Source organism: Macadamia integrifolia, chromosome 10, assembly GCF_013358625.1.
Source record: "Macadamia integrifolia cultivar HAES 741 chromosome 10, SCU_Mint_v3, whole genome shotgun sequence".
Classification (NCBI taxonomy): Eukaryota; Viridiplantae; Streptophyta; class Magnoliopsida; order Proteales; family Proteaceae; genus Macadamia; species Macadamia integrifolia.
The window spans coordinates 29,902,667-29,918,831 of NC_056566.1; the positions used below are offsets into that span (position 1 = coordinate 29,902,667).

A 16,165-nucleotide genomic window follows, 5' to 3' on the forward strand; every position below is an offset into this window, starting at 1 on the left:
TTGAGAAACAGTCTCTCCCCAAAACAAGAGTAATGATGCATACATTATGAGCATCCTAGCCCCTGTAGTGGCAAGAGCCCCGTGCACTAGGTATGCCATTTTTTCTTCTGTTTAACATTCATTTTACCAACCAATTTGTCGTACTCACTATCCTAATGTTCTAACTTACCTTTCATTTGTTGAGTCCTATGCATGGATTTTGTTCTCGCTATTAGTCTTATAGCCAATACTGATCTGGTTCTGTGTTGGCCTATACCAATCCAAATCGATATCAGAATAGATCTGTGTGTATCGGTCATTTTGCCCCTTCTTTTTCAGAATAAGTACGATTTTATTTGTTTACTGTTTTACCCTAAATTGATATGGGTGACCAATCCAGATCAGTCAAGGATAGATCTTAGCAGATACCGATAGATACCAAGATTTGAAACCATGGTCCTGTGTTCTGTATCTTTTTCTATTTGTGTTAAACCTTTCAATTGTAATGTTTCTACAGCACTTGTGCAGGGCCTAAGAAAGCCATCGTCAGTGCCACTCGATTGGGGGGGATCTCCAACTCTTGGATGGCATGGTGAACTTCACTGTGCAGTCGAGTGAAACTTTGTCCAGACAAATTTGATAGCATTGGCTGTGAAACCTGGGCCTATTATACATGAACTTTCAGAAACTTACAGAAAGCCCAGACCAGATTTCACTTATCATGGACTCAGTGCATACATGGGATTTGCTTTGATTAACCAACTTTCTGTGGATACAATTTAATGCATTTCAAAGCCATGAGCAAAGCATGAGTGCAGAAGGCATAAGCAGACAATATATTATCCTCACACTTGATGTAACTAAAAGAGATGAATTGCATGTCCTACATATGGTTGTGCTCCTCTCTAGTAGTTAACAGGTAATATCATGGTAATGGAAATTATAGAAGGGCCATGGTTGATTGCAAATATACAGCTTTACAAGTACACACACATGCAGATCCGGGGCAGGAGCACGGTAGCTACTATCCTTGACATCCGGCTGCCTTTAGGAAGTTGTCAAATGGGCTGGCAGGAGGCAACCTCAGCACTGACCAAGGCTCAGTTGGCAATACGCTTAGAATTGGCCCATCATCGTTGATTATCTGTGTGAAATAGAAAGGATGATATCAGATCAAAAGAATGAAGCAATATCGAAAATAACTGGATAGATTAGAAGTGGGAACAATGTTTCTGTGGATTATAAATTTTAGTTGTTAACCACTGTACAACAGCCTCGTCAAGAAGCATGGTCCAACAGATGCTGACAAGTTGAGTAGAACTCACATTCTGTATAGCAGAAGTGCCATTTGCAGGTAGGGTCAAGGATGGCTGGTCCACTGGTCCTGAATCATGTTTTTCACGGGCCAACCAACTGGACAACTTCATCCTGGAACCTGTGCCTAGGGCCTCGCATTGACTGGCCATCATGCTATATGGGAGGGGCGATGTTGAGACAGATGTGCCAGCTACTTGGCCAGCCGCTGCAAGTGCCTGATTCCACAAAAACACGTCAGTAAATACATGGAAAACGGAATGCGAACCAACAATTGCAAATGATTGGCATGCAAATACCATGCCATAGGTTAACGAAATAGATAGCTGAAAGAAATAAATTAGAAGTGCAAGCATGCTTGACATAAATACTCATTATTGTCACTTACACGTGCAATTCATATAACCAGAGTATGGGCTGATCATATATATCTACCAACACCTCGCAACCCAAACCAAAAAATGCCCATTGGTGGGACAAGCCCCATCAGAGGCCTGAGTGGATAGAAAAGGCTACACTTCCAGAGCCAACACAGTGGTTCAACCCACCAGGTTGACCAGTAACAATAGCTGAACCAGCCAAACCTTGCTACTGCTATCCATGTTCAATGCACAGCCAGGTTCAGGAAGATACTAAACATTGTACGCTATTTTTCACATTTGGTAAACAAAAGATTTCTTCACTAGTTTAATGTCTTCTTGTGCCTATCCGTAAGAAGAAATAAAAGTTGATTATCTTCCAGTATATATATATATATATATATATAATTTTTTTTTTCTTTTACCTGCTCCACTGGGGCACCACCTGTAACACCCACCCCCTGGTCCCCCTCCAAAGGCCCAAATACAGTGGTACACTTGTGAGCCAGGTTCCAGGTCATCCACTATGACTGGGAAGTCCTAACTGTCTTGTCCCATTGGAAATATCATCTAATTAAATGGTCAATTATGCAAGCATCTATAAATCCATGCAAGGAATAGTGAGGTAATTACCGATTCTAGCAGCTGTCCAACACTTATAACATGGGACGAGGAAGCCGAAGTAGGCATTTTGGGGATGAAGCGGGAGATGTCAGCAACAGATGGTTCACTTATCACGTCATCCTCAACCGAAGAGTTTGCTTGGAAATCCTGCAAGTGTAAGGACAAAACCCAACAATATACTGCTATTATGATACATCATCCATATGTCTCCATTTTAGTGGTAGAGATGTGTGCATGGTCATCCATATGTTTCCATTTTAGTGGTAGAAATGTGTGCATGGTCAAGCATAAACTCATTTTGGCAATGAGTTGGGTAGGGTTGACTGCTCAGAATAATAACATCCAAGGACCCAAACCATTTACCAATCAGGTTGGAAATTACTAGATCAAAGTTGGTACTGTTCGGATCAGTATGTGTTATTTTAATTTTTTTAATAGATAGGCGTACTAAAATAGCTTTCCTACATTTTCTTAATGCCTTAGAGAACATGAACTTCAATAATACGGGCACATATTTAGGGCAATTTTTAAATCTGAAGCAAGATAACAGTAACAGAAAAATCTCTCATTCAGGTTAGTTGGTTGCATCAGAAGTTAAAAATTTATACAACAATAAAGAAGCATACCCCATCAAAAGAAAGTGATTCCTTCGAAAGTGAAATTGTCCGAAGGTGGTCCAAGTCAAGTACAGATTGTGCACCAAACATGATGGCATCATCGGGTGTGAATGCTACTGACAGTTGCCTCACCAGATCTTCCACGTCCAGCTTAACAAGAACCAATAAAAACTTAACCTCAGTTTCAAACACACAGAAGCAGGTCAAAAAATTTGCAGAGTCCGAGTCCGGCAAACAAATGGCATACCTCAGTATCCCTAGAAAGGCTTCCAACTAAGATGTCCAGTATAACCTTGTCAAACTCGTGAAAAGTCTCCCTTAATTTAGAGAGCAAAGAGCTAGCAGCTTGATGGTCAGCAGATCCATACTCCCTACATCTGCCTGAAGCTTTACATAAAGTTGAAGGTCATCACCAATGCCCAAGAAGGGATCAACCTGGTTTTGTAGAAAAGTAACAATTGAGGATGATTGAAAGTGAATACATGAGTCCAACATCTCCAGAAGTTACTCAAAATGTGCACACTATATAACAGAAAAAATGGAAACAGATAGTTGGATTGACACCAAGAAAACTGCACTGAGGATAAATAACGAAATAAATGCTTAGTAGAAATCTGACATGATATTGTCACACCATGCAGTTGATAGATGTTCCATTAGGCAAGAGGTTAGGAGAATACTTAGCATAACTCAAGCGAGTTAAAGACTGAAACATCTAAATACAGCTAATAAACATGAACGAGGATTGCCTTGGGTACAATCAAAGAGGAAGACTTAAACATATTCATGCCAAGGCTCACATCAAGGACGGATTCCATGAAAGCTGACTTATTACTTGAGAGACCACTCAATAACTTATCCAATAACTGCCTCATGGAACATCTCAGTTTCAAGTCTGACGCCTGGATGATTTGGCTGAACAAAGGTATCCATAGACAGCGCTGCATAGAGGTCCTTACCCCTTCATTTAGTAGGTTCTATACTTGCATGGTTTTACTGGGCCGACATGGCCCCTATTCACTCTTTACATTTTTCTATACTAGTAAGTTTTTGCTTCAATTAATAAAACTCTTCTATTCCCAATGAGAACATTTTAATTTAGGTGTATAAGGAATGTTACATCATGCTCCCTGTTAAGTTATATTTATAGTAAAGCAAACCAGGACAAGAAAACTTACGTAATTAGAAACCACAGACTTGAGCAAATCATTAAGATCCGGAACATTATACATCTTTGCAGCAAACATCAACATTTCTGTTGCTAACATAAAAAGTGACCTCTGACACCAAGGCAGCAAAGTTCCTGTCAATTAGATCACAGAAAGAAGTCAAAGAACATGTAAATCCAACTCTTTCAAGTTCAAGAGGTCTTCCTTTCATGTTTTACAGAATTTTCAATTATTATACCGTTAAAGGGTTCCAAAGATATATTTCTGAGAGATATTGGAAGCTGAAATAATCCGGCAACAATGTTGTGATTGGTGTTCTGCAACATCACAAATTTAAGTAAGAAAAGCTGGTATAGAGGAAAGGGCTCAGTTGTAGATACTTAGAAAACATTAGAATGCAGTGCACTGGTTTTCATTACAGTTATTACAACTGAAAAAATGAATTCAATTATTAACTACTTCATGACAAATTTCAGCATACATATCGCGCTTCTACATTCTAGTGACCTCTGACCTTAAAATGTGACGCAATAAGAGTTAAGCTGAAAGAATGAGCTATAGCTTCAAAATTTGAAGGCAAATTATCTGGAAGATTGGCTTGTATCCAGAAAGCAGAAAGCAACTGGGATGTTTGGTCCTCACTTAGTTTAATAATTTTTGGCTCCTGCATATTAGAAAAGTGGAAAGAGATAATGGTTAGTACTTGATCTGCAAGAAAATTAGTGTGTTACATCCCGATTATCATTACACGCTCCTTGAGATTATAATTAGAAAACGCATGAATTCCAGCACTTACTGCATCTGTTAAGCAGGCTGGCCCAGTTGTCCTGTCAATTATAGAAGAACTTTTGTAAAAGTTAGGTGAGTTTTTGCAGGCCCAGCCTTGTTTCCATTCTTCATCACCAGATTCTCTATCCTCAGAATTTCCATGCTTTCCTACTATTGGATTGCCCTTCTCCCTGCGAAGTTTTTCAAGTAGAGCAGCAGTGGAGGCAAACGCCGATGCAGTTTTGGACTTCCACTTCCTTGGTTCATACAGACTCCCAGATCGTGAAGATGTTAAGTCATGTCGGGGATTGTTAGATGATGGGACAAGGATCACAGAAAATATCTGGTGTGCTCCAATACGAACTTCAACATCTGGATGCATCATTGTTTTCAAAAGTTGGAGGAGAAGTAGTTCTGGGAAGATCTACCCAAAAAACGCATAGGAGAGTAGATGAGTACAGTAACCTCAATATTAATTTACTGAAACCAAGCAATGCTTCCACAGACTATGAAGCTGGACTGTTGGACCATTGATCACCAAACCAACACAGGTCTGTACTAGTCCAATGGAAATAGTACTTGAAAAACAGTTGACTTCTCAACTGACTATCAAGCCCAAAAGATCAGATCACTCAAAACGTTAGAAACAGTCAGAGGGCCAATCATGAGACTTTTACCATCATAATTATTCCCATTAAGATATTTATTTTAGTTGCTAAAGAAAAAAATTGACACAACCACACATTTTGCAAGCCAGCATCAAAATCACCATGTCAAATGCTGCTGCGGTTTTGATAGAACCTTCCATTAGTAGGACCCCTCATATTTATAACTAATAATCATGGTGTAAGGAAATACCATTAATAATAATGGAGCATTGATTATATGTAATGCCTACAAAATATTTCAAATCATAAATTTCTTCAATGGAATATCCATTTTCTCAATTGTTTTGGGCCCACCCATTTAAGAAAAAGAAGAAGGTTAGGCTGATTCAATGAACAAAACATGGCATATTAACCTACTAAAAAGGATACTAGTTATGCCCTTCCTCAGCAATCGAAGAAAATCAACAAAGGGATAAGGGATGATGCAAGCATGCCCCTCCGCCCAAAACACGCAGAATTCTCTATTATAGCATATACTACAGAAGAAATACCCAAAATTTGACGAATTATAGAGTACAATAACCATTGGTTACAAAAGATGTAACAAAATTGGTTCCTCAAAATATTATTAGATATAAGAGATAACTGGCTTACAAAATATTGTTCATAAGGACTCTTGTATGTAGTAAAATTCTCCCTCTCTCCTTAATGGACCAGGACTGCAAATTACCAGAACACAATGGTCCAGCACCCACTTCAGTTAAAAAAAATATTTTTATCAAAGAGAAATTCATTTTGAAGCAGCAGAAACAAAGCACACCAAATTAAGAAGAAAATAAAAAATGCGATTAAATTCATACCTGCTGTGAATGCAAGGTCACGGATGCTAAAGAAATTACATGAGCCAGAATCAACAATGACCGAACAGTTGCCTTCGCAGCAAAACCCATAGATGGAAGCTTCTCCAGTGTTATTGCCATCAAATCAAACAGTGGCCGAGCATCACCAATCTAACAGAAGGCAACTCAAAAATAAATTATTTGGCACAACAAACTACCCAAAGAAGAAATTAGGAGTACCAACAAAAACAAAAACATGCAATGAAAATGCATAGAACTTACTCCTTTAGCAATTTCCAATAAGCAGTCTTCAATGAAAGTCTGAAGTGAAATGTTCAAGTTTGACTCCTGCTGTCCTACCAATTCAACTGTTGCCTGAAGAGACTTCCTCAAATGCCTGCATAGATCACTGATAATCCCAATTTCAGAGACTAAGGCTCGTGTTCTGAGTTGTTGAGCCAAAGAGGTAGCAATCTGAACAATATTAGATTTAATTTGCGGATCATGTGCAACATTTTTGTGATCTAGATGTCGAATGACAGCAGCTAGAATCAACTGTTCATTTCCTGTTTGTAGGCAATGGAGATACAATCAAAATAGGATTAAAAATAAACAAATATATAAGATTCAGATAAAGAAGAATATGTGGAGGGGTGAAAAAAGTCAGTTCCAGAGAAGTATAAACATGAAATGTGGGAATTTCAATGCTTAGAATATAAAACTCTCAAGGAACCAGACCAAATAGAACCAGGAAGCCCAATGCTCAGACCTCCTGTATTATCACCGGGCAACAATACAGATAAGAATAAATAAAAGTAAAACATATATAAGAAATGAACAGTAGGTAGATAAATATATATTTGGGCAACATTATTTGTAAGTAATTACAGCTAATGAATAGAAGAGATGGTACAGAAGTTTGGATAGGGATGCCAAAACTGTCTCACGCTTCTGTAATAGTAACTCAAAGAAATGGAAAGCCTTGGTGTGACCAAAAAACAGTTGTGGCAGTGATGAGGTTAGAAAAAAAAAATATTATGTAGTGGTTAATGACTTCAAGAAAAATTTTCCATCGCAATTAAAGAGAAGATTCAAGTTACTTTACGTCTGAAAGCTTGAATCTCTTCTAATATATATATTTTTTTAATATAAAAGAAGGAATGCACACGCAACATAAAGCATGAAATTGAAGGTTAATAACGCATCAATAACCAGGTTCCTGCAGATCTTGACTAATTTCATATCAGAAGCCTAATTACAGATCATCTGTAAAAACTCCCACATCATCCAACTGGCAAAAAAATATCAATATCACACATCAAATATAATGAAAAAGTAGTTTTAGCTAGAGAGAGAGAGAATAGAAAAGGCATCAAAATACCTGCAGTATCCACAAAGTAGCACATATCAGACAGAACAGCCATAGCTAACCCCTGGTGAGGAACCCAATGCTTCCAATTATCAAAGTAAGCAAACATCGGATCCAAAACCTGGTGCATTGTTGTACTCTCCTTGGCCAATTCTACTATTTTCTGAACACAAATTTGAGCCCATATCTTTGGATTTTCAATCTCTTCTCTGTTGTGCAAGTAAACCAATGTATTAACCATAGTCCACCACATTATTTTCTTATTTTTGAAAGAATGGAAAGAAAAATGTTCCATCAGAGATATGCATAACATATCAAGAATATGCTACTGAAGGACCCCATTTTGGTTAAAACATGTGGTGTTGTTCATTATTACCGAGTCAATATAGTGCAATCTTTTTTTTCTTGTCTTGGCCTAAGGTAGCTCAAGCTAAGATCACTACCAACACCTGCACCACCTCTTGCTTCACATCTAACTACTTCATCAACCCAATTGTGATCTGGCTCCCCCCTTTCACCATCATCCACAAGATTTATATCTGGTTCGTAGTTATCCAGTGTGGCATGCACAATCTGCACAAAGTATACATTCTTTAATTGAAAGAAATCCATGATTGAGGAACCCCATTAGACTTAATGCAGCCAAAATTTTGAAATGTACGAACAGAAGCTTAAATTGGAAGTATATTCACAAGTAGAGAGGCATGATTGTCAAACTCGCATACATACAAGAATGCAAATGCTTTGATCATAAGTTGCTACAGTTTTACAATTGTTGATCCTATGTAACTACCATTACACGTGTTAGCGTGAGACACGTAGTAAAGCATTAGAAAAACGCTCACCTCATCAAAACCATCAATAACATGTGAAAACTCTGCCATGAACCACACCTGAAACGAGAAATATCAGTTGACACAATGGGGAATTAGATAGAGGTGAATTGCAAAAAATGACTGCTTTCTGAAGAAATCCGTTGTTACAACCAAAAAAATCCACAACCTACCATAGCCGAAAGGCATTGCAAACTTGATGCCCTCAAACAGCACTTGCTATATTCCTCCCCAGGCTCACACGCAAGCATACATACTATATTAACCAATTTCTCAATATTGTGTGCATAACTTCCATCTGCCTGTTCATTCACAAGGGAAAAATAGAACCAGCATAAAACAAATGGAGAAGTACCATAAAGTAAAGTTGAGAGTAAAATCATAAAAGAAGCCTGTCCATTTAGAAAAAAATAGACATGAAAGGTGGAATCAACATTCAAAAAATTGAGACATGAAATACTAAAATAAAGTTTATTGTAGATATATATATATATATATATTGAGAGAGAGAGAGAGCAGCAATGGCAAATATACATCAAATGAGAGATGTTAAAAAAGAAAAAATTCAGAAACTTTACGAAGGACAAAAACATCAAATCCATAAGTTGATGGCATCTGGTCCAAGCAAAAGCACTTCACAGACCGTCGGCACAGATGCACAATCCAAGCATCATCCCAAATCTAATCAGTTGCTCGAATGAATGGTCCACTTTCATATCAAGTGATTGAAGAGAATTCCTTTATAACAGTTTAAATGAATCCTCCCAAACCAGCCCACCCACCCACACCCCACACCCCCCCCCCCAAAAAAAAAGGATCAAGAACCTCCTTTTCCATTCAGGTTACTTTGTCCATTACAAGGAAAAATCTATCACTAGTTTCAATTTTTGGAGGATAAGCTCCATAACCTTTCATAGTTTACACTTTTGCTTTAAATTTCTGATTAAGTTTCCAGTTACAAAATTCAAAGAATGGAAGATGAACAAATATAAATATGTGCATCTTTAAGTGCAGAATGCCTATCATGCTGTTAAATGATAAAGTTTATATCTTTTTCTTCCAATTGCTTGATCTTTGCCCTTCCCTTCAATACAAGGAAAGGCTATGTTTTCCACCACAACCTCTTTCATTTACCCCTTTTTCCAATAAGGACAACTCCGAAAAAAGTCAACACAGACTACCAATGGTGAAAAAAATGTAATTTAGGACTCATTTCTCCATTGAATGGATGTTTCACCAAGCAGAAAAATTTCCTGATCTCTCAACAAAAGATTGTTAAGATCAAACAAAACATTTACGTTGAAGTCCTGAAAAGATTTCCCATTTTGTACAATGCAAAGAAAAGTAGCAAGATGTCTAAGTAACTAATTAGAAAGCGATGCCTTGCATCCAAAAATCACCTGACTATGAATGAATCTGGTCAAGGTTTTGCATCCTAGAATACGAACACTGTCTTGCTTTGTGTAATCCAATAGTTCAATTACGACATTCAGTAGACTGGGAGCGAAGTATGCCCTATAGAATGAAACACATACATGAGAAATATATTTGAAATATTGCCAAGAACTACCACCTATCTACAGCCTAGCAGCAAAAGAATGCAAACAAACCCACCTTCCAGCTACTTAAATGGGTATAGTATCAAGAATTTATGGACAAAAACTTCCCTAAATAATATAGTAAGAACAAAAAGGAAAGAGAAAAATCTTGAAAACTGCTCCATAATTCCAATCAAGGAGAATATTTAAATGGAACAAAAATCTGGGTCAAGGAAATGAGACTGAATTCACTTCATGAGTGAAATGGATCAAAGACAGTTGTCGGAAGTTACTAAGAAAATAGGAAAAAGAGACTAGTTTCTTAAGAACACTTAAGTCCTAAAAAAATTAATTTACTAAAAGAAAGAACTGTATTCAACAACTAAAAGTAGAGTAAAAAACCAAGAAAGATAAGAGGGGAACAGAAAACCATTACACTTACATCTGCTTCTTGCACATGCAAAGCAATTTATGGAATGCCTCTGTGATAATACTGATATATTTGATATGCTCATACCGCAATTCTTTTGAGCACCTTTGTTCAAGATACTTGGCAATCTACAGCAAAGAAAAGCAGACCAAAACAACCACCAAGTAAGTAGAAGCCATCGATATGCAAATAACGAAAGGAGGTTAAACTATTTGAAAGAAGGCGGTACCTTTGGAATTCGGAGGGGGTTCTTGACAGCATATTCACACAATTTTACAATTTTCCGTTCATTTGGAGCACCCTTCTACAAATTACAAGGCAAGACATTATTATTCTGGATGTTAAAAAGATAAGTAGGACTACCCTGTTTTTGTAACACCATGTTACAAGGAGACAGATGGGTCTCTTTCAAACAAGGATACAAGAAATCCAGCATAACACTACAAACTCGATTGGAAAGCACATCTGTATATGCACATTATACTTATGTTCTCCATGTACAATATGCTTCCATCAAAAGGAAACCTAAGTGCAATGGCTAAAATGTAGGGACACACCACATAATGACTAATAGGAGTGCTTCTGTTACATAGGCAAGATGAAAAAAAAAAGGCACACATATGCAGCAAGTTAACCATTCAATTCAGAGCACAAGCCCATATCGAATTCTCATTGCATATTTCATATTTGCTCTGCTTTACCAAGTGATTGTGGAACTGCAAATGTTTCTAGACCAATGTTTGAAATATTTAGCTCAAGATTTAAAAGTAAAAGCCATATCTCTATCTTATGGCGGGTAACTGGGTAACATTGACTGATTTCACATTTTTCCCTAGTGAAAGAAAAAGTAATCTAAAAAATGTTGAGAATTCCAATAATCAAGTAGCTATAACAATGAACCCCAAAGTGTTACATCATAGCATAAAACCAGGATTCAACTGAATACCTTAATAACATCTCACATAACAGGATCAAACGCAGCACATTTATTTCTAAACCACTAAAACAATATCATGGTACATTGTTTCGAAAACAATCAAACAGCGGAAGAGAAGATCGAGCAATGAAGTTGGGAAGAACTTACAAGGGATTTAGGAAAGATCTCAGCAAGCAGCTTCTTGTACCGTTTGACGGGTTGCCTAGATCTCGATCTCAAAGCAGGGCAGCAAACACACATGCTCCCACAAACAGGGAGAAGCCTTCGGGAGATAAAACCCATTTTCTCCGCAGAAATAGTTCAAAAAAAGCGAAAGAGTTAAGAAACCTTTGAACCTAAAACATTACCGAAGCCAAAATGCCGAACTGTTAACCGAAAATGTACAAACAGAAACAAGAAGCCAACACATAAAAAACAAGAACCCAGTAGAAACAGCAGCTCAAGAAATATCACCAACCCAAGAATCCCAAGAAAGAAAAGCTCAACAGTAGAGTGTATATTACTTCTGTCTTTTCCTAAACTGACCAATAGAACAGAGTACAAGGAGCGAAAACACCAAAATTTAAAATGTAGGAAAACAAACTCTGCCCAGAAGAACCCAGGGAGCAAAATCTCCAACCAACTTATAATGGGTTTTTTGGAGAATCTCAGAACGAAAAAGAAGACGAAAGCAAGCGCCTGGTTCAAGGAACGGAAAGAAAGAAACTGTAAAAGAACGGAGAGTATGACAAGACTGAGGAGAAAGTCGATCACGTGAGACGAAATCAGGTTTTTTTTACTGAAAAAGAAACGTGCTTTCTGTCAGAACTCGGAAAACGAAGACCCAACCTTTTTGTAAAGCACTATGCACAACTGAAAAGCTCCCATGGGGTCTTGGCGGGTTCCAGTTCAACTGTTCAAGCGTTTGTTGAATTCAAAAGCTGTCATGGGCCAGGGCCAGGGCCATGGCCATGGCGGGTTTCCCTCAATTTCCAACCCTTTCTTGTTTTTTCCTTCTTTTTTTTTTCTTCTTTCTTTTTTAGCCTTTTCCGGTTATAATAATGGAACTTTCAATTTGCATTTAATTAAGACAGTAATTCTAAAACCATTACTCTATGTTTGGATTTCAAGAAAAAAAAAAATCAAAAATTTTTAATGAGATAATCACTATCACTCCTTTATATTCACCCTATATTGACTTAAAGTCCTTAGTCTGAATTTTTTTTTTTTCTGATAATCCCCTACAAACAAAATTTCACCTCTTCTTCTCACTTGTATTTGAAAAATCCCAAATTACCCCTCTGACCAATAACCCCTAAAGGCCTAACAGGCTCCTTCCATCACTGGCCGGTTCTCCCACCTTCGTCCCCATCCTCGTCCTGCATCCACACCCTCTCCTCCGGTAGCGCCTCCTGCAGAGGCGTCAAAACTTAGCTCCATTGCTAAATCTGGAGGTAAGGACGAGGACAATGGCAGTAAGGATGCGAGAGGACTTGAGTTCGGTAAACAAGAGGAGTCGCTGGTGCGGGGAAGAGATCTGAGGCTACGCAGCAGGTCTCCGCATACTAGAACAAGATCTCTGTCGCCCCCTGAGAAACCCTCCGCTTGATTGACACGAGGATGAAGAAGAGCGAGAGATTAGCGAGGGTGATCTAGACTTGGAAAATCCCGACCTTAAATAGTATGAAACGCCATCGACGGAGATGATGGCTTATGTGTCTCCTTCATTGTCTAGATCTTCTTCGTCAGGAAGGAGCTCAAAGAGATGGATCTTCTTGAAGGATTTGGCAAGGGCAGAGGTAACTGAAAGGAGAAGTTCTAGTCTTCCGTTTCCTTTTCTCCGGTCTAAGAGAGGAAACCTCCCTCTACGTCTCTGCCTTTGTCGTCCAAGAAAGGAAAAAAACCACCTTCTCCGTCGTTCGAACCGACGGAAACCCAAAGAACAAAACGAGCTCCCTAGGTTCCCACTAAGAAAATTTCCGCGGCAGAAAAATCGGCCAATGGGTTTAGCAGTTATCAGGTCGTGAAAGCACTGCATCTTAACGTTTAGGTGAGCATCAGAGATCTAACCCCACATGTTAGGTAAGATGTAATGTCTGTATTCTAAAGGTATTATCAAGTTTGAAGTTAAATCTTTGAACTGTTGTGGGCAGATTCAGATGGGACTCCAAGAGAAGAGCTGTGGTCGATAGGGACGAAGGTGCAGAACCGGTCAGTAAAGAAGGGAGCCGGTTAGGGCCTTACGGGTTACTGGGTCAGAGGGGTAGTCTGGGGTTTTTGAAATAGCAGGGGAGAAGAAGAAGTAGAACTTTGTTTCTAAGAGAGTATAAAAAGAAATGTTCAGACTAAAGGGATCTTGAGTAATTATCCCTTTTTTAATTTAAGGCCACGTTTCCTTGGCCTGGTTTGGGGTTTGGACTTTGGACACAACACAATGACACGTCAGTGAAAACTGTTTTTTTCTCGATTTGGTTCGGAAAATCAGGTGTTTATTTGCCTCCGTAGGCGCAGTTAGGAATTATTATGGAAAAGGAAAGTGAGAGAAAATGAAGTCTCATAAATATGAAGGTGGAAGTATGTAGAAATTTTCCACATGCGTCCAAAGGGGAAAAAGAAAGGCCTTGGAATTGAATACTGAAGGGACAACTCTGCTTTCCTCTTGGACCGAAAAAAATATTAGAAAGAATCTACTTGTTGGAAGGGATTAAGAACAGATAATGGGATAAAACAACCTAATTAATTATCTATTGTACATTCCTTTAGGAGTCGTAGGGAGGGCTTTCAAAGCATACGGCATTAAGCGCAACAAAAACGAGAGATAGAGAGAGAGAGAGGGAGCTATTGTATCCTCTCCTGATGACTTAGTGAATCTTTCTATGTATTCATATTAGTGAGTAGCAGCAGAATCGCCAATTTCATAGCTTTCGTATAACATTTCACTTGGCTCACATTGTTCTAATTTGTTAATTAAAGAAATGACGAAGTTCTCCTGAACACATGAATCCAATTACCACTGGCATTCAAGAAAGAAACTTGATTGCTGTCTGCAACCCTTGGTACCAACCAAGGGAATGATGCCTTAGGGTTATAAGTGAAAAATTCACTCTAGGTGGGTATTTTCAAACTTGCCTCTAGGATTCCATTCTCTTGGTTGTTACCATGGGGTTGTAGCAACTTGGCTGCAACCCAGGCAGCAGCGAAAAGTTTTTCCTTTAGAAGATATGACATGTGAATGCAAAAAAAAATGAGTTGTATAAGCCAGATCCACTTGATGAGTAGAATTGTATCAAGATGGTCTCATGGATTATTGAAGCAAAGAGCATGAAGCAAGATGAGAGTGAAGTAAGAGGGAAAAAGATCCTTACTCAGTTGCACCTCTATGCGCAGACGGACCCAGATCCTCTGTAGTGCACTCCTATGCTACACAATCTATAGCGCAGGCTATAATGATGACACGTGGGTTATTTCAAATCAATTCATGATGATCTTCGATGGAGAAAAGAGTTTCTTATACTTGCATTGTAGGGGAGTGGTTTTTTCTTTTTTTTACCAACACCCTAAACTGCTCGCCGACTGTGTTGTCAATATGGCTTTGATCCTAGCAATATTTAGAAGGATCTGTGAGCATGATTGTTACGTGAGGGATAGTAGGCGACAAAAGGGAATAAGGAGGTAAACACCAAGTTCAACGGCATGCGTGCATGTTGTCATTGGCCTGTGCATTGGCATAAGAGCCATGCGATCAGGCAATGGTCACTTGTCCCAAAAGTAAACATTATAACTTCATGGGAGAGGGATAGGTATGACGTCGGTAAACGATAAACTAGCGAACAACACCAATGGAGGCACATGATGAGGTATTATTGAGGAAGGATATGGCGATCATTTAAAAAAGAGGAAGTGAGAGAGAGATAGACATTGGTGCTACATACGGTATATCGGTGCATGGCAAACCCAATCTTTTTCCTAACTTTGTAAATAAATCTCTGAAGGAAATACAACTTTTTAATATATATATATATATATATAAGAAAAAAAGGGAGGAGGTTAGGTATGCCGCTAGCTTTCTTGAAGCTCGTGGTTCAATCGATGGAAGGGCTAGGATGGGAGGGGCATAGTGGACTTTTCTAAAGGGAAGAGGAGAGAGATAGAGACACTGGGTGCTAGCATACGTATACTGACGACATATCCAACCTTTTTCCATAAACAAAATTCATTTTGAATAAAATTTTGGACCAACTTCTTACTTCAAAAATTGAAAGCGACTCAGTGAGTCAGTGCCTTGCAAGTGGTCCAAAGAGGTCATGGGTTTGACTTGGGGGTGTCAATCGGTCAGGTTAGGCCGGTCTCGGTCAAGCCTAGTCGGGCTAGTGGGCTTATACCCTTGCACTATGACCTGTCTATCTAAGGATTGAGTCAGTCTTAGTTGGATTCCATTTGACCGGGCTGTAATCGGACCTCAAATGGGCTAATACACCAATAAAGCCTTAAACGATTTTTAACTGTCTTAGATTTAATAAACTTTAATCTATTTTATCAAATTGTCAATAATTTAGAAAAATATTTACACTTAATTACATTCAATAATTAATAAAAATATCAATATATATTTTATTCTACCAAAAAAAATCAAAATATACATATAAATGGTCAGGCTAAACGTGTCGAATCGAGTCAAACTTGTAAATAAACTAGACCAGTCAGGAGCCTGTTAGGCTTACCCCTTGCTCTATGTAACACTTATTTATAAAAGAGCGACCTGATATGTAGCTGCTTAGTTTTATGGTTTTATCATTCATTCA

At 38.4% G+C, this 16,165-nt stretch overlaps 1 protein-coding gene and 1 long non-coding RNA gene across 2 annotated transcripts; one reads left to right on the forward strand and one right to left on the reverse strand.

Annotated features, from left to right (window-relative positions):
- Positions 1-790: 790 nt before the first annotated feature.
- Positions 791-12,191, reverse strand: LOC122091553 (protein SEMI-ROLLED LEAF 2-like). Its single transcript, XM_042661565.1, is given in 20 exon segments — positions 791-1,123; positions 1,305-1,511; positions 2,286-2,423; positions 2,903-3,043; positions 3,141-3,268; positions 3,271-3,328; positions 4,072-4,196; positions 4,301-4,379; positions 4,577-4,726; positions 4,859-5,254; positions 6,299-6,448; positions 6,560-6,843; positions 7,659-7,855; positions 8,023-8,219; positions 8,492-8,539; positions 8,653-8,781; positions 9,880-9,994; positions 10,460-10,575; positions 10,677-10,751; positions 11,532-12,191. Coding segments are annotated over 20 exon segments (2,988 nt in total). The 5' UTR covers positions 11,667-12,191; the 3' UTR covers positions 791-1,003.
- A 469-nt stretch (positions 12,192-12,660) lies between these two features.
- On the forward strand, positions 12,661-13,827 carry LOC122091554. Its single transcript, XR_006143964.1, has 2 exons — positions 12,661-13,413; positions 13,517-13,827. It is a non-coding gene; the product is annotated as an uncharacterized LOC122091554 (long non-coding RNA).
- The last annotated feature ends 2,338 nt before the right edge of the window (positions 13,828-16,165 follow it).